The sequence below is a fragment of the Struthio camelus genome, chromosome 5 (assembly GCF_040807025.1).
Source record: "Struthio camelus isolate bStrCam1 chromosome 5, bStrCam1.hap1, whole genome shotgun sequence".
Taxonomy (NCBI): domain Eukaryota; kingdom Metazoa; phylum Chordata; class Aves; order Struthioniformes; family Struthionidae; genus Struthio; species Struthio camelus.
In genome coordinates, this window is record NC_090946.1 from 77,696,213 (window position 1) to 77,714,561 (window position 18,349).

Sequence of the window (18,349 nt, forward strand, 5' to 3'; positions counted from 1 at the left end):
AGCATTGGACAGCAGGCTAATTTTGCAGAGCGTTGCTTGCATTTTCTTTTCCTGCACTCAAGGGCAGTTTCTCTGTGCTGCCCTGTGCCACTCCTCTTGTGTGCCACCTACCCGTCGTGCTGGGTGACACCTGCGATAGCTGGCAGAGACGCACAGCTCCTTGCATATGCCCCAAATGACAGAGTCCTCAATGCCAAGTGTCCAGGCAGTTCAGCAGGACGTTCAAACTCATTAACATGTGCAAAAGCAATTTAACTTTCTATTCAAAAAGAGAAGTAAAACCTCATGTAAGAGTGTGACTGCCAGACTGCGGCACACCGAAATCCCACCCAGCTTAGCAGCCCTGACACAGCTGCTACCAGATGCTCAGGGTGAGTGTGAGCGCACCCCTCCGCTGGTACATATAACCAGATACAGCATACCGTACATATGCACCATAAACACGAGGTAGCACGTACTTATGGCAAAGGCAAAGAAAAAGAAGGAAGGGAGGAAGTGGAAATTGCAAGCCCCCAGGGGTGCCAGTGCACATCTGCCAACCCATCCTGTCTGAGCGGTCCTAGGCTCGGCCACAACGCAGTTTTCCAGCATGGAAAAGCACCAGACAAACCCTACAAAGGCTACGGACAAAGATTTTGTGAGTGCCATGAAACCACCCCTATTAGAGGCTGCCCTGCGCATGTCACCCATTCCTCTTGCCACAGTCCCGTTGTCCCGGGCCCCTTCCACCTCTCCCGTGCCCGTTCCACGTTAACAGGGTCCCTCTGCTGCCCAAGGGCAGCAAGCCGCTACCCTCCACTTGACCCTCATCTCCCATCTGCCAGCATCAGCGGAGGAAATGGGAAGATATTAAACAAGTGCATTTATCAGGGGCTGGGAACATCCAGCCTCCTCCTGCCATGCAACCTCGGGAGAGTGCCCGGAGAGGCTCTCCTTGCCTCCTGGAGACGTCACTGGAGGTCTTCCCTCCACCCCGGCATCATAACCACCTCTCAGAGGGAGCGTCCTTCTCCAGCCAAGGCTTCCAGCAGTGATACTAAGCCCCGGGAAGGGTGATGAGAACCCCCAGCTGCTTCCCACCGTGGGACTCAGCACCAAGAGGTGAGCGGCTACGACCAGCAGTGAACGCCTCCTGCAACCCTCCCCTGCCACCGGTTGCTGACCCAAGACCTACAGTGGGCTGGTGAGAAATGAGGTGGAAATGAAGTCGGGCAGGGTGGTCACTACAGCTGGGACAGCTCGCCCTGCTGCACCTGGGGCTCGGCTCCCGCCCGGGCAGCGTCTGCCCCGTGTCGCAGTGCCTTCCGGTGCAGACACACGGACACAAACACCTGCATCCCGGCGCGAGGTGCGGTGTTGCCGGGAGAGAGGGAACTGCTGTTTGTTTAGGCCTGAAAGGAAGCAGTGGAGCAAAAAAGGTCTCCGGAGGCAGGCAGGGGGGGAGGCTGAACAACAAAATTGGCTAAACTGCTCATTTATAATTAACATGCTGAATTATAAATATTTCCCTTTGCTCAGCTCCCTCGGGCTCTTGCATTTCCTCCCTCAAACCCCCAATTTAAAGAGCGGTCTCAATTAAGTGCGGCACAACCTCATTAATTCACATGAGCGGGGCCGGGCAGACTCACTGGAAAGCAACTTCCCATGTAAGGGAGGGAGGCACAATAAAGCAGCCAAAGATCAGGGCACCGGCTTCCTCGACCTCACTGTAGGTCATTGCTTAGCAGTAATTATTGAGGCTAATGGTCTACAGCACACCGATAAGCGTCCTTCAGTGTATTTGGTAGCAATACAGAAACCCCATAACAAAGAGAAGAGCCTGGAGGGAAGTGACTCATAAGTCGCTGCTCCCAACCAGGATGAGGGAGGAACCTCTCCGTGCATCAGGCCTTTGAAAGTGCGAGTTAACGGGAGAGCGGGGAGGAAGTTTTCCCAGCACCCCGGCTGGGTTTCTGCGGCACACGTTTCCCAGTCTGCCTTCAGCGAGCGAAGCCCCCACTCCGGCTGCGCGGCACTTGGGAAGACTATCGCTACCGTCTTGCTGAGCAAGGAGATGCTGGGCAAGCCCAAAGCCTTTGGGGAAAGCCTCTAGACGTGCCACCAGCACGAGCCCGTCACCAGGCTCCCCAGTCAAGCCTCGAATTTGCAGCAGGAGCTGCTGGAGGGAGGGTTGTTTGCCCGTTCCTTCCCCACCCCGGCCCTACAATAGGATCCTTTTCTGCCGAGTTGATTAATGTAAGGGAAAAAATAGGCGACATGAATCACACTGGTGCTAATTGTCCGTGCCCGTGCGGAGAGCAGATGGAGGGAGAGAGGAAGTTTGGGGGAACAGCGCGACTTTGCCAGCGACTCGGTCCATTGTGTGCTCTCAATGGGCAGGTTGTGCGCCGGCTTCCCCGAGCGCCGAGGATATAATGGCGAGACGACTGCATAAACATGCCCAGCTGGCCGCGCCGGAGCTTTCCCTGCTCCCCACCACTCGCTCCTTCCCCAGATCTTTTTCCCAAAGTAAACTAGCTGGGCTGAGTTTTCCACGCGCGCTTCCTAAGCGGGACGGAGCAAGGAGATTAGCAGAGCGCCCCTAACTTCATCAGCAAAGAGCAAATGACGATTTAGGTCTTTGCTTTGTCTGGTCTTTTCTTAAAAAACACAGAAGTGAGGGCTGATCTGAATCCAAGACTGACAGCCCGATGTCATGCTGCGGCTTACTATGAGCTACTATTTTAGAGGCAGTCACTAGCAGTGGATTACTGTAATTATACACTGCAAAGACCGATATCCCTTTTCATTTTGTAGCATTTGCATCAAAATCACTCTCTGCGTTCCGGGAAGCTGCCCGGATGAACTGACACACACAGGCTTTTTTGCAAAAATTAGGAAACACCCAACACTGTTCTTTCTCTTCCCCTTCACCCCCTTCATTTCCCACCCGCTCCCTCCACACCCACTTTTTGCTTCCAGTGACCCGGCAAAAATTAAAATCGAACCAGCTCCGATCCAGGCGAGCCCCCCGGCGCCACTGTGCCCTCTTTCCCCCCTCTCCCAGCCCTTGTCCTCCAGCTGCCCGCTCGCTTTGCGTGCAGCATTGATGGATACTGCAGTCTGGCGGTTTCACACCACTGCTAAGGTCACGGGGAAGTGCTACAGCGGCATAAGCCTCATTAACAAGCTTAGTCCCTTCCGTCGGCTTTGGGTGCCTCGGGGAAAGCGGCACCGAGTCAAGATGCCTCATTAACACCAGCTTTTCCAAGCAGAGGTCACCGATCTGCCAGCTGCGGCAGGCACACCCTGCTTTGGTAGCGGGCTACATAGCACAGCAAACACAAATTGGAGCTATCGCTTCTGCTCGAGCAATCCAGCCGTGATCTTGCACTTTATGCCCATCATCACCCGGTACTTTCTTCACATCTCCTCTGATCCACACTCCAGTATCCTAATAAACTCCGATTCCCCCGCAGTCAACGGAAGAGAACGACAGTTCTCCAGCAAGTCCCTGCAGAAGAGCTGTGTAGTCTTCCCGCTGCGTATCGCCGGGCTCCTCTCGGGGAGATATTAAGCTACCTAGCGCTGCCGTGACTTGGTGACAAACTTAACACTTCCACAGCCCTCTTGCCTACGCATCTCCAGCGTCACCCACCACTTAATTTAGGTGATTCCGGTTCACGCTGCCAGAACTGTTCCTCTTCTGGGTGCTCTCTCCCCCAGCTCTTCCCAGGGAGCCTACTCAGGACATGGGATAGAGGCACAGAAGAGATGCCAGCTCAGCTAGCAGCCATACAAAAGCAATTTGCAGGCCAATCTCAGCAGAGTTTGAGTACAGTTAAGGTATTCACACCTGAACTAGCAACAGTTCATCTACATGAGCCCCAGCCCCACTAATCACCAAAAACATAGCCTTAGGGAGCAATACACCCTCCTACTCCCAGCAAGCCCCCACCATGGCGGGGAGAAAGACGTCCGTTAAGTTCCTCTGTGTTTTGTTACAGCCACTTTGCTTCCAAATCAAACTTCTGGCAATGCTTTTCAGACACGCAGCCCCAACGTGACACAGAGCATTGCTTTCAGATGATGTCTCCATCTGATCCAACGACCTCCTTCTCGCAAGCGCAGAGTCTGCAGCCCGTGGTGGCGGTGATGGATCTGGAGTTGCTTTGGGATAATTGCACCCTGGAGTATGGTTGGCCTGGTTACCCAAACACTGGATGTCTGAATGCACTGGGTTAAATCCATAGAGGTCTCCTTTGCAGGGCGAAACCAAGTCAGAAGGCCAGAAAGAAAAGACTAGCTTGCAATAGCCAACTCCAAGCAAACACGTGAGAGCCATTAAGCGACAACGCCAGAACTCTTTAACTTTGATGATTTACCTCCCTCTTGGGACAACCTGCAAAGCTGATTTGGACCAGGAGAACTTCAAACCCAAAGCAAGAGAGTTATAACAAAGGTTTAAAAAGAAACTATCTCAAGAGGAGGCAGGAACCAGACAGACATCAGCACCTGCTGGGGTGTCTGGGATAATCAGGCCAGCCTTCCTTCTCCACAGGGAACCACGCGAGAGCTACACATAACACCATTAAATCCCCTTTCTTCTAGAAACTGCACTTCTGCTGCAAAAATAGAAAACAAACCAGGATGTACCTACCCTTGCGCTCCTTTACAACGATATCCCAAAGCTTGGCAGCAACCAAGGTGAATTATCCTCCAAGGTTGCCCTGCAGCTCAAAGGGCCAATGGTGAGAGATGCCCCCAAACACACATATGCAAGCAAACTGATGGGATTAAACAGTTCAAAGTCATCTTCACTTATTTGCCACTGAGCTCCTATCCACTGCCTTTCGGCAAACTCAAAGCTCCCAAAGAGCTCTATTTTCTCCCACCTTCCCCGCCCCCAGGCTTTCAGGGATAATCAAGCTGGATGTTGTTTCTAAGGTTAAAAAAAGCAGCAGACAGCAGCACGGACGATTTTTAAAACTGGCAGCTTTGCAGGGTTCGGACTTGCAGCCCCAACATGAATGACACAGAGCATGACACGACAACCTCCGCAGGAGGCTGAAAACCAGCACAGCTCCACGGACACGGATGAGTTTTTGCCAGGTTAACGCCGGCAGAGGTTTTGGCCCACCGTAGCCACTTGAGATATCTCCCTTCCTCCAGCCACTCGGCTTGCAGAGGTATCCATAGAACCAAAAAATAAATAATGCAGCTAATGACATTTCCCCACACTCTGCCAAACCCTTGCGAAGCGATCCTGCTAGCACTACAGCTGCTGAGAAGAGCTGTAATTTAATAGGATTCTCCCTCAGTTGATATCTCAGGGTCCAGACCATCCCATTACAGCACAGGCTAGTCCATTTTTTCCTTATGCTCACACTTCCTACACCCTCTCCTCTACAAATACACACATGCACTCTTACACTTTTCCCAGGGTTTAAAAATTATGCTAACAATAAGTAACTACAGCATGACCAGATGCCTTTCATAGTCAGATGGTTCATTGTTTAAAAAGCTCCAGTTTAAAATCCAAAAAGATTGCGAACAGATGCATTTTTTGGCTGGAGCCTGAGAAAAACCTCACTGAAACAAAAGTGTGTTGTGATTGGAAGTAAAAAAGGAATTACCTTTAAAGATAAAAACTGTAAACATTTCCTATTGAAAAATACCCCCAGCCATATAAACAGCCTGTTCTCTTTCCTATTCAGTGAGAAGAGTAAAAACGTCAGCCAGAGAAAATTACATCTGACATGATATTTCAACCTGCTGTTGCAACAACTGCAGGTATATTCTGGATGCAAACAGGCCATGAAACACTTCTCATTCAACCCAGATGACTGGAAAGGGCAAACTGCCAGACTATTTTTTCCTCTCCCCCTTGTACGTCATCCTTGTCAGTTTTTGCTCTTAGTTCTGGTAGTGCAGCAAAAAAAAAAAAAAAAGTTTTAAAGTGAAGGAAATAATAGATATCAACACAAGCCCCATGAATGAGCCACAGGACAAAGGTACAAGCGGAGCAGGGAGCTGGAAAGCACAGATCTCTAGAGAGAGAGGGTGGAAGGCACAGTTAGACAGGAAAGAGGCCATCTGGCTGGGAAAAATAATATCATTTGAGAATCATCACTCACTTCCCTATTTATCACATTTTTTTTTCCTCCTTTCTCCCTGCAAACACACCACTGCTACCTTCTCATAATACAAAGAAGCCCTGATTTTCTGTCCTATGCCTGAGAAAATTTTAGATGTAAAGCTAAGTTTTGCTTGCACCAGGATATAATACAGAAAAGACGTATGCACCCAGCATTAGCTAGGCTAACTGGTTTTCAGCGTGATCTTAAAGAATGCAACATCATCTGTCATCTCCGCAGGTCGTTTTTCATCCCTGTACCACTTCTGCTCTGATTTTACAGCTGTTCTATGTGAGCAGAGAGCTCAGCTTAATAAAAAGGGGTGGTGGGGGGGGGGGGAGAACCAGACTCTGTATTTGCTGAAGCTGATTTTAGCTACCGATCCATTCCACAGGGTTATTTATGATGAGCTTCTGCCCGAATACCGCTATATCCACCTATATTTTGAGGATCGTAAAAATTATCCAGGGAGTTCCTTGTAAAACTTGAAGTTACGTATGTCAGCTGGCAAGAGCCAAACCTTCTGCAATTAAGAGGTGCTGCTGAATAAGCGTAGCATGTTATTTATTAATTCACTTTGGAACTTGGACTCTGCTTGAGAAAGGCCATCCTGAGTCACCCTCTTTTCCATGGAAGTAAGCCCATTCCCTCCAGCCTGACCTCCCAGCCAAAGAAACTTTAAATCAGGAATCCTCCTGCTTCCTCCCTGCACTTCACGGTAATATCCTTTCCTGAAGAGCGGGACCAGCAGAGAATAAAGTACTTTTGGATGAGGTATAAAACAAGTCATCATCCTTCTCATTTCCTTATTTTATTACAGCCAGAGAGGGGGCTGACAACTTCAAAGAAGGTCTCTCCAATAATCTTTAATTCTCTCCCCTGATCAGAGTGCTGCACAGCTGCTGTATTTAATGCGGACTTCAGTTCCCACTTGGGTCCCTGTCTACAGATGTGCAAGCCTCCATCACAAGATGCGTTTGATCTGTCTGGCCCCCTCAGCATCACAGGATAATTGAGGTGGGAAGGGAGCACAGGAGGTCTCCATCCTGCTCCAAGCAGGGTCAGCTCTGAGATCCCACCATCTTGGCTCAGGGCTTTGTCCAGCTGGGTCTTGAGAACCTCCACGGATGGAGAGTCGAGGATGACAAACTCTGTGCTGCCATTTGGGACGGAAAACATCCCCTAGCGGTTACACAGCATTTCTAGTTGCAATGCCATTTCTGTGGGCCAGGATAAAAGCAGGCTCTCACAGGGTAAAGAAACGAGGACACAGGGCTGCAGGGCAAAGCAATGCCTTCCACAAAAGGAAATGTCTTTTGAAAATAGCTGGTTTTATGTTATTTCCTCTTGACAAGTATGACGGAGGCCAGGTGCTGCCAGGTCTGGCTGAGAACCTGGTCCCTTGCCAGGACAGCTCAGCACAACAATGACTCATTTTGGTAATCTTTTAGCAAATCTTGCCTCACATGAAAATATATATAGTAAAACATATAACAGTTGGGATGCACTCTGTAAAGTAGACTCAAGAAAGGCTGGCAATGCCAATGGTGAAGAGGAAGTGCCAGACACGACATGCAGCAGCTGATGTGGGAGGACCACAAGAACAGGCATCTCCTCCTAAAGCAAGGGCATCGATGCCAGCTCCTGCCAACGCTTGGCAGGACCTCCTGCAACATTATGTCCAGTCTCTTCTCTCACAGACAGATGTGCCACATAATCCCTTCCAAAACCTGACAAGTTTTTTTAAATGGGAAAAAGCAGGCTGCTCCTAGGACTAATTCTCCCCCTCTCTTTAAGAGGAAGGAGACAAAGGTTTCATAGAATGAGAGTGCAGAAAAAATGTTGGCATTAGGTCCTGGACTGCAGCCTTGCTGGTCTCCTAAAAGAAGGCAACTGCTGTTCACTCCAGGTCCCGGTGAGCGTGTTCCCACCCTGCCAGACACGCCAGCCTCCTCAGGGCTCCAACATGCTCTGCTGTCAGCTGCAACAGGGTTTAAAAAGACATTCAGATGTTTTCTGCTTCGCGCACCTTTGCCTTTGATGAAGACACCCCAAACCTCAGAAGAGCAAAGGGACAGGGTAGTCTCTGCTTGAGCCCAGAGAAGGGATCCCAAGGCCTGGAAATCCTGGGTGATGACGGTTGACTAAGGAGGAAACTGCTCCTCAGTACAACCAAGGAAATGGGGTGGGAGGAGAGCGCCCAGAAGTGCTCCCAGCAGGGTGGTGAAACTGCATTTAGGGTGTTTAATTTGAAGAATTCATGGAGGGACACTGAGAACGAACAAATCTGTTAGAATAGCTGCAAATCTGGGAATGCTAAAAAACCCACCCCTATCCGGCACAGGATTCCCTGGCTGTGCATGCTGTGGCAACAGCATTACATATCCTGGAGCCTGGTAAAGCTGGTTTTCAGGGAAATCCCCGGAAGAAGGCTAGGCAGTGAGTGTGTGTGCAGAGCCGTGCCGCGGTCCTGCTTCTCACCGCTCTTGCTGGAGGCTCGTGCCCACTGGTCTCTCCGACTGCTACTGGGAGCACCTGGGAACGCTGCAGCCAGCAAGACAAGAGGCAAAGGGGAAGACAGGAGAAAGCTAAGCACTGGGAATGCCCCAAATTGGGACGTTCTGACCCCAAGTCAGACTGAAGTAGTCCTGCTCTAACAGCTTGTTTCCAAAAAGAGCCAAAATTGGCAGCAGGGGAAAGAGCAAGAACTGCTCAGGGGACAATTTTGGGACCGTTGGCAAGCCACACAACTACCTAAAACTGATGTCAGCCTTCTACAACCCCCTGGGGACCCAGCAGGCTAAACTAGGTGTTAAGAGCTCATATACATTTCAGACAACGACTTGCTATTAAACGCAGACAGGCCAAAGCATTCTGGTGCATCCTGAACTTCTTGAATCACACCACGCAACCACAGCTACCAGGCTGTGGCCGAGGCAGTGAGATAGGACCCCCAACCTTATCTCCAGCTCTACTGCCATTGCCAAAACCCAGCAATTACTCTCAGCTGGAGAAGCCCAACCCCTCACTTTGGTGCCAAACGTTACAGGCTATACTATGGGTGGTCTGTACTCATTAAAACAAAGAGGTACACAAGCAAGATTTCCTGTAAGCCGCTGATAGCCTCAAATGTTTCTACTGTGTGCCAGTTCTTAAACCCTGTTCATCACGTGGGAACATGACTGCCTAGAACCTGCCCATGCAGAGAAGGGTTTTCCAATGCACATGACTTCTGGTTTCCTAGATACGCTACCTGCTAAAGCATCTGTTGATACAGTTTCACTCAATTTTAGCTGAAAAGCAGGACAAAACTGCTATCAGCAAAGGTCCTTCAAAGCAAACAGCAGGGCAAAAGCTCTGTAGCTTGCTGAGACGGTTTCACAAGCAGGGCAGGAGAGGCTGAAAGACACCAGAGTAACGAGGACCGCAGGGTAGGAAAGCAGTACCCAGGATTCAGACTTGGAGGGGTGCATGACCCAAATACTTCGGAGAACGACATGTAAGAGGAGCAGGGGGCTTCCGCAGCTCCTTCCTTTAAAAACATCAAAAATCAGCTCAATTTTTTAAAAAGAGTTGTAGTGCCTGTATGAGTGCGAATAAGTCCTGAAACAGAGAAAAGCGGGAACTCTGGTCTGATCTAAACTCTACTCCAAAAGAGTAGATAGCACATAATCTCCATGCACAATAATAACTACATGGCTCTGCTTGATTTGAGTCTCTATTGTCTCTGCTTATCCACACACGCTGGAGTATGGCTACACTTATGCTAGAGGCAGTGACGAACCAGCATCTTCTGCCCATTTTCTTGTTGATTAAGAACAGTATCTCTCATTTGTTAACGTCTCTTCTCCCCTCCAGTTCAAATCTCGGGCATGCCAGGCCTCAGGATAACAATAATACATGGATTTCAGGGGTATTTATGAGAGGCTTAAAATTTAATCCTACATGAGCAAGGTAAGCCTGCTCTCGGCCTAAAACAAGGCTGGAAAATCTGGTGCCATTGCTACAGCAGAAGAAAACAGGGATTAATAACAAAGTGAATTCACTTTGAGCAGGGCCAGGCAACCACGAGCATTTTGGAGCCAACTTCTGCAGCCAAGATTGCAAGGTTTTAGGCCACAGCAGTGAATTGGAGAATCCTGGGCATTTCTCCCCAGGGACCAAGAAGTAGCTCCAAGCTTCAGCTTCGGGTGCTCCCCAGCCCTCCCACACCTTGGCTTGCTTCCATCTGCTTGCCAGGTTTAGCACTTTTCCTCCTCTTCCCTCAGTGCAGTAGTTCCTGCAGGACCTCTGTATTGCCCAGCATGGGAAGGAAAATGAATCCCAGCACAGTTCGCAGTGGGTTAAAAGCAGTTCTGCAACTCCCCAGGGTACGGACTCTTTGGCAAACATACGAGGGGGAAAAATCTTCACTCTACTGAAAAAAAAAGCTATTAGGGGTTGGCAAACACTACCTAAATACAGGTCTTGTTCTCAACTCCACTAGCAACCTGCACTTGGAGATAAGAAGGTCTGAGCTTCGATTTCAGGACAAAGGATAGTGAAGCTGTTACGTAAAGGGCTGAGGAAGGGGTCTCCCTCGAGCTGCAGTGGGAGGCGATGCCTCTCCCGCACCCAGCGTTGCTGTTCTGGCGGCCGCTCTGGCCGAGGTCCTCTGCTGAAACCGAGGGAGGGGAGAGAGGAAGGGCTTGCAAACCCTCGGCGATGAATCCAGCGCTCCCGGGGCTCAGCTCAGCCCAAGATTTGACCTCAACGGCACCTTAACAAGCAAGCACTGAGAACCCAAGCACATCGGAGGTGCCTGGGGACAGGACTGGGAAGCGAGAGGAGCAGTCCACCATCATGCGCGCTCATAGGTCAGCGTTAGGAGCGAGTTCGCGTGCTGGTTAAGTTGCACGCCCCCAGGAGCAAAATCAAGTGACCTGAGGAGGCTGCCGGGGAGAAACGGAAACAGGAGCTTCAACCACTCTTAGCTGACTGTAAAATTTTAGCAGGCTGCTCTGTGCAGTGAAAAGCAACAGCTTGGGTTGTTTGAGAGAAGTGCATTCAGCTGATGGCACTGTCCTCTGCATGATCACTGAACAGTCAGATTCCTCCTTCCCAGACGAACTGGCTACGAGACAGCGAGAGCCAGCACCAACACTGATGACCACCATGACAAATCCATCCAGAGGCCACACAGACTTTGGGATATCGGTCACCCGGACTTTTATCTACCAGCAGAAATACAAATGTATCTCAATTCTCACTCTCTTTCTAAATAAGACGCAACTGCGCTCAGACATAAGGGTACCTCTGCATCCACATACAGTTTTTGGAAGGTGCCCATGTGTTTTTCCAGCTTGAGAAACACAGCCAATAATGGCAACATCACACAGCAGTTCACTTGTTCCAGAGAATACAGGTCAATAGCTTTACAAGCAAATGAGTGTCACACATCAACCTTAGTCTTTTATCAGTGTAATTTCAATCACATCCATGAACTTTGACACCCTTCAGCACCATAAGGGTGATACCATGTCATCCTAAAAGCAGCCCAGCCCACAGTATAGGTTCAATCTTGCTTGAATCATGCTCTCCTAGCTCACCCTCTGCAACCTTTGCATTGCCACACTATGGGAGACGTTCCTGCTGGCAGTGTCACAGACAGCACATCTTCATCAACCATTTTTTTCTTTTATGTCATTCTCAGAGAAAAGTAGACTGCAGCAGGAGAACAAAAAGGATACTCAATTATATTTAAAAACAGCAAATTGGAAACCCAACCGAGAGAAATGCTTTCGCACAGCCTGTAATTAGGCCGTGGAACTCACTGCCCCAGGAAACTGCTGGAGAGCAAGCAGCGTTGCTCATGCAGATAACAACGCGCACTGAAGCAAAACAGCAACTGCAACAGAAGTCTGGAAGCAACGTTAAACCTCTGGTTTCACTCAATCACTAACTAATACAGAGCTGGACGAAGCCCAGTGCAGAAATGGATTGTTCCATCTCTCCCGAAGGAATTGGTGTAAACCACCATTAACCATGGGACTACGCAGCCCCTCGGAACTGCAACCGGAGGAGCCCCAGGCTTTTGTAACGCTAACCTCAGCTTCGGGTTCAAGCCTGCGAGCTCTTGTCACGAAACACAAAAGCTCTTTCAAGGGAGCCTGCCCTTGCGGAGGACCTGGACCAGGGCCCTGAACCACTCCCAGAGGTTTGGTAGAGTGACAGATCTCCATGTGGCCCTGCTCACACCAGTGAGGCCGGGCAAGGAGAGGACCAGCTGCGCACGGAGCGTGCGTAATGCAATGGAAACGCCTATGGCCGACAGTGGTGCGGAGGCATCGCTGCCTGCTGGAAGCCGGCTGCGACCGCAATGCTCCAGCGCGGCACAGGCCTTGGGAAAAGCACGGACCTTGCTGACCAAGGGCGTCCGCAGGAACAGGGAAACCCTGAGAGCTCGACGCAGATGTCTCTTACAACTTAAAACCAAGGGGGTCAACAGGAATGGATCTGAGTTTTGTAAAAGTGATTCTAAAGATGCAGGGTGGGCAGGGAGATCTTTTTGATCTCCCTCCTTTCCCCATGACCTCCTGCGCTCCAGGGAATCAGTGAATTTCCTTTGAAGTCCCACGTATCATTTGATAAGCCCAACAGAAAGTCATTCCTGTCCTATTTCTTTCCTCCCCTCAATCTGGAAGGAACAGGCAAGGCAAACCCACGGCCTGTGAAACCAACACAGAGAGATCTCTTACTTTTTTCTTGCTGCAGTAGATCTGCCATTTCTTCTCTGCTGGCAGTGCAAACATAGCTTCTCTGTGCTTGTCTGTGAGGTCAAGTTCATCCTGAGGAGGGGAAAAAAAAGAAAACATGCACCATGAGTACAGAAAACAGCAATCGAGCAGGCAAACACCCGCCCCCCCTCCGATAAGTGATATAAATCAATGTGGGGCCCCAACACAGCGAGGTGACGGTCACAAAGCATCACCTCTCGCCCTATGGCTATTGATTTGTCCGGGTCAATAACACTAATTATCATCCTGTTATTACTGACCTCTCTCTGACTCTTGCGCTACAGCTGGCTGCCAGGAGCAAACGGGCTGCAAACCCTTCTGCATAGTTCCTCCCAGAGAACGCCTTAATTACATTTAAAAAAGGCAAGTATTTTAGAAAGGACACCCATGAAGCCAAGCTCCCCATACATTACAGCTGCCGGAAAGATAACTTTATGCAGAGAGTTAAGAACTCCAGATGATATATCACATCTAAGATAAGTAAAGGGAAGAACAATTCAGTTAGGACCTTTCTTTTTCACTACCCTGAATAACTGCTTCATCACCGAGGACCCTGAGTAATCCAGGCCATTTCCATCACCGACACTTTTGTCATCGAAATCCCCCGGCCACGAATGCGCATCCGCTGCTGCCAGAGCTGCACCTACCGCAGCGTGAATCAGCTCTGACCCCAAATCTCGGACCAAAGACGCAAGGCGAGATCCCTGTTGTCTCTCAGACTCATTTTACAAGTAAAACAGGACCAAGAGACTTGCCCAAGCTCGCGCAAGAAGCCTACAGCAGAATTAAAACCTGAGCTTGTACTTCCTAAATCTCAGTCCGCTGCTCCACTAGAAGCCTTGGTGGAGCTGCAGCGAGGATGGGAGAAGCCACCACTCTGGACTCCCCGTTTCCCCTGGGACAGAGCCGGACCGGCATCTCCTTGCCCTCTTTCCTCCCTTTGGCAAGCAGATGGGTCACCAGCATCAGGCTATTGCTGCTTTGCTCCACGCCACCTCGCCACATAACTCACACCACAACTCACTTAACTACAGCACATTGTTTTGGGGTCAAGGCATCTTTTTGGCTTTTGGTTTGTCTCCCAATAGATTAAAATTCAAAGTGCTTTTCCTAATACCCACAGTTCAAAAACAGACATGCACTCTCCACTAAAACTGTATGGCATTGTACCTGGCAGAGATAAAGCTATTTCCTGATTAAGACCTTTATTGGTTTATGTGATTTTTCTTTAAAGGACACATCCATTTTCGACTTTCATGTCTCGGTTAGCACTGTGCCCTCCACTGGGGTGCCCGGGTGTTATCAAAGCATCACTGCTTCCTGTTGCTGGATGTAGGTCAAAGCTTTTATCAGAGGACTAACTAAATAAAACATTCAGGCAGGGCTGAGAGGCTCGTTTCAAAAGCGAACATTGATCCTACATCCATAGATGTCTCTTAAAGCAGCCACCATTGATGACAGCCCTTCTACCGGAGGGAGGTGTTGATACTGCAGTAGGAGCACTGGAGAGACCTGCTGCGACCTCCAGCCAACTCCTCACACTCACTCTGGATTTAATTAAGAGCATCTCCGTTAAAAATTACACAATTAATTCCACCAATTAAAAAAAAATACATACTGAGACCCATTGCAGTTTTCTTGTGGGAATAATACCAACTGAAGCGGTTACGGCTCTGCATGCTGGTAACCACTGCTACCTCAATCATAGATAGATAGGCCCCATTCGGCAAAGGCTGAGCAAGATACCTATGGGAAAGATGGGTCCCTGCAACAGCAAGCCCACAGGCCATGAAGAAATTCAGCTGGTCTAATTAAAGCTCATATTGCATCCAAAGAAAGGAGCTTTCAGCTATCTTGTAAGCCGAACCAAGGCTGCTCTAGCGCAGCACACAGAAACCAGGGGCTGCAGGCAGTCCTGAACATCTCGGAGAGGGAGCTGGCTGCAAGTTCACCTGTACATCCATTTCAAATATTGGTTTCATTTCCCAGTGAAATTACCCCTCCAAAGAAAGCGTCATGGAGCTTTTTTCAATTACGTACGCTTCAAGGAGCTTTGTCTGTTTCTTGACTTTTTTTTCTCATATCAACTGACCCTTCAAATTGATGTGCAAACAGACTTTCCATGCCCGCAGAATACAACTGACATTTGTGGAGCTCTGGAAGCAGACTTCCAGGGCTGCCATTACTACCGAAACACTTTTGCTGCCCTAATATAGAGTTAGAAAAAAGTGAGGAATGAGAAAGCTCATTCCTTCTCCAGTTGTGCCCACTGCATCTATTCAGGCTATGAGCTGCTCAGACATCCAAGCCCTCCTTCAGCCCCAGCTTTGCATTTTCTGTGGGCACATGGGCATGTGAGGAAGGATGAGGGTCCCATGCTAAATATTTACCACCGCAGTAAGTGTTGCCCCAGTCTGACTGAATGCAGGAAAATGCTGTCGCTGTGACCCAACTTCCCCGGCACGCGAATCTTAGATTCAGACATGAAAGTAACAGCAACACGCGTCTGTAGTTGGACGCTTGGAAAAATATTTATTGAAACTTTCAAAAAAGCCACCCCCTAAAAATATAACTTGCGCAGAACCGAAGATTTATTAACCAAGGAGAAATATAAACGGAGTTGAAGCCTAAGTAAGAGTAAGAATGAATAAAGCAGAAGAACATGTTAGATGTGGGTACATGACAACGTGCAAACACATCTGAAAAGGGAGCAGAAATACTTCGTAGCCTCACACAGTGAGTTTCATTGTGCCCGAGTTCGAACACGTTCAGTCATCGCAGCCCTGCATTACTCAGAAACACCTACCTAATGATATCTTACAGGATGCTAGGGAGAGGTGTTTAAATAAATACTGTGTGGCAACCAGTGAATATGAAAATCCTCATAATCAAACAGTGACTAATGACTGTTATTTCAAGCAGTAACAGCGATTTAACTGTGAAGAATCAGGTTTTTGCTGTAACTTAAGCGCGCGGAAATTCCTGCGCCCACCTACAGCCTTGCTAGAGTTGAGGAATCCCTTACAGTCATTGATGAGTATCTCAGTCCTCGGCAGCCTCAAGCAGGCAGCTCAGAAATTATCCTTCAAACGCCAGAAGATCAGCAGAGGGTAGGAAGATCAGCTATTTTCCAGTCATTCAGAGAGCAGTACAAACCCTGGTCTGCCAAAGCCTTTTGCAATCGCACCGTGGAGTCATAACACTGCAGAGAAGCTGGGTACAACCTCTAACCCATACACGCCTTCAATTAATAATCACGAACTCAATTAGGTGATTCTAACTGGCAATTAATTTTATAGTCCATTTGCAAGCCCTGCACTCGCACTACGGTGTGTGATGGCAGAGGCTGTCTGAGGGGAAGAGTGAGGAGATAACCATGAAGGTTGGGTTCCCTCCCTCCCCGATGTGCACCCACAGCCCTCACTGCTCTATCCCTTTGCACCTGGCTGTCTCCCATAGCAAGATTTGCCAACTTCGCTGTTTTAAACATTCTTTTGGAACCAGGTCAAAGGCACATAAAATAACAGCCTCATTTTGCTACTAAAAGGAAGTCTCTGCCCAGAGTATTTTTACTGGAAAGAGATATGCTACTCTTAAATATCTATCCCATACAGTTAAACTATTAACCTTTAGATCAGGAAACATGTTTCCACATTAAATCTTCATTTGAATTTGCTTAAAAAAACTCAGAGTGAGGATCTGATTCTAAGAGTTTATATGCTATTTCCAGGAGGTAAAATACATCTATATGATTTGCTTTGCTCATGGCTCACAGCTCTCTACCCAAGCCAAGCAAACTTCACCTTCTTTCCGAGTATACTACGAGCCTCTAGTGAATGCAAGTACAGATTTCTAAGGGAGCTTTAGGAGAACGATGAACGGCTTAGCTCAGCATGGTGTAAACAGGATCCCAAGGGCCAAACCTGCATTTTCATCCTGCCCTCTGCCCTTCCCTGGGAGGACACAGAACGGCTCTTCAGGCGGAGAGGTTCACAGAGTCCGTATCGCTCTGTGAGCTGGCAACGGGACTGGTATGTGGAGCCCAAACTACGGTGGCATGACCACGCAGGCCGGGATGACTCCTCCGGGCACTCTTGCACATGGCACCAGCACCTGGAGACACTCGCTCAGCATGGCCCGAAAGCGGGGTCCCGAGTGTGGGATATCATCCACAGCTGCCCAGATTCAAATAAGGAACTAAGGGAGGGTGATTCCAAGTGCTGAACCCCGACACTAGATGAGGCTAAGAGCCATAGGTATTGCTTCGTCCCTTCCCTGATGGAGCAGCAAACGCCTGTGACTTGTATGAACAAGTTTTGGAGACGGCACGGAAGGCGGCAGAGGCAGCACAGAGAGGAAACCAGGACAAAGACTGGTGAGTAAAACCACGTCGAGGAGTCCTCCTCCTCAGCAGCATAGGGACAAGACTGCAGGACAGCTGAGTCCGAGCTGGAGAGCTCCTCCGAGCAGGTGGTTCCTTGGACGCTTCGCTGAAGCGTGCTTGCCAAAAAAAATCAAATCACAGCCCATTCCAGCAGTGACAGCATCGAACAGGCACCAAGGCTGGCTTTCAAGTCAGAAAACAACCCTGCATTGAGAGAAGCCTGGAAAGCAGGAGGCAGAAAAGACATGGGGGGAGAGGAACAGAGCCTGACCTCACCGGGAACAGAACTGTAAAGTTTGCAGTCAACGTAGTCTACGACATGGCCTTTTAAAGGCAAAGCCAGATCAAACAGACAAGTTAGGCTGGTGAGAGAAACGTGTGACTCCCCCAGCAGAAAGGGCGCAAAAGCCCAGCCCCAGCCTGTCCAAGACGCGCTCACGCTGCCGCGCGGCACGCTCCCGGCCCTGCGCTTTGATGTGTCCACGGGCGTCAGGCACAGCACCGTGGAAATCTTAATGAGCATCTTCCGCGTGCTGAAAGCCACCGAACTTTAATCAGGGAAATGGCAGGAAGCTATGAAGTGGCTGGACTTTGCTAACTTGATAATGGCATTCAACCAGCACGGCGTCACTCGAAGGAAAAAGCTGCAGAGTGCAATGGCATTAGGACCGGGTCGCTGTGGAGCAAAGGGACTATAAAGGTGCAGTTTGAATCCTAAAGTTATTCAGGGCAACTCAGGTGCCCAGTTGCTGACATAGGCCAAGCAGAGCTGGAGACTCAAGTCTCTGAAACTCCTCCCTTTGCTATTTCCATCTGCGATGGGGTGGCAGAGCCAGGAGGGGACAGGAGCACACTTTAACTAAGTGACGACTCACGGTACAGGGGTCTGCACCCCTAGAATATTTTCAGAGGTTGGTACATAGGAAAAAAGACCAAAAAAACCCCAGTCTAATATACCTTTCTAGCGCATAACTTGAATAACTATAACATATGGAAGAGACAGAGAAGAGGAGAGGAAATTATGTCATTAATTGCCAAATTGAAACAAAACTTCATGAAAAGGTTGCTGGTTT

General features: G+C 49.2%; 1 protein-coding gene across 8 annotated transcripts in view; it reads right to left on the minus strand.

Annotated features, from left to right (window-relative positions):
- DAAM1 (dishevelled associated activator of morphogenesis 1) overlaps positions 1-18,349 on the minus strand; it is a 123,845-nt gene that overhangs the window by 46,072 nt on the left and 59,424 nt on the right. For all 8 annotated transcript variants that reach the window (XM_068947401.1, XM_068947402.1, XM_068947400.1 and 5 more), the window contains one exon: positions 12,854-12,943. In XM_068947401.1, the coding sequence (XP_068803502.1) occupies positions 12,854-12,943 (90 nt within the window). The remainder of the gene's footprint in view (positions 1-12,853; positions 12,944-18,349) is intronic.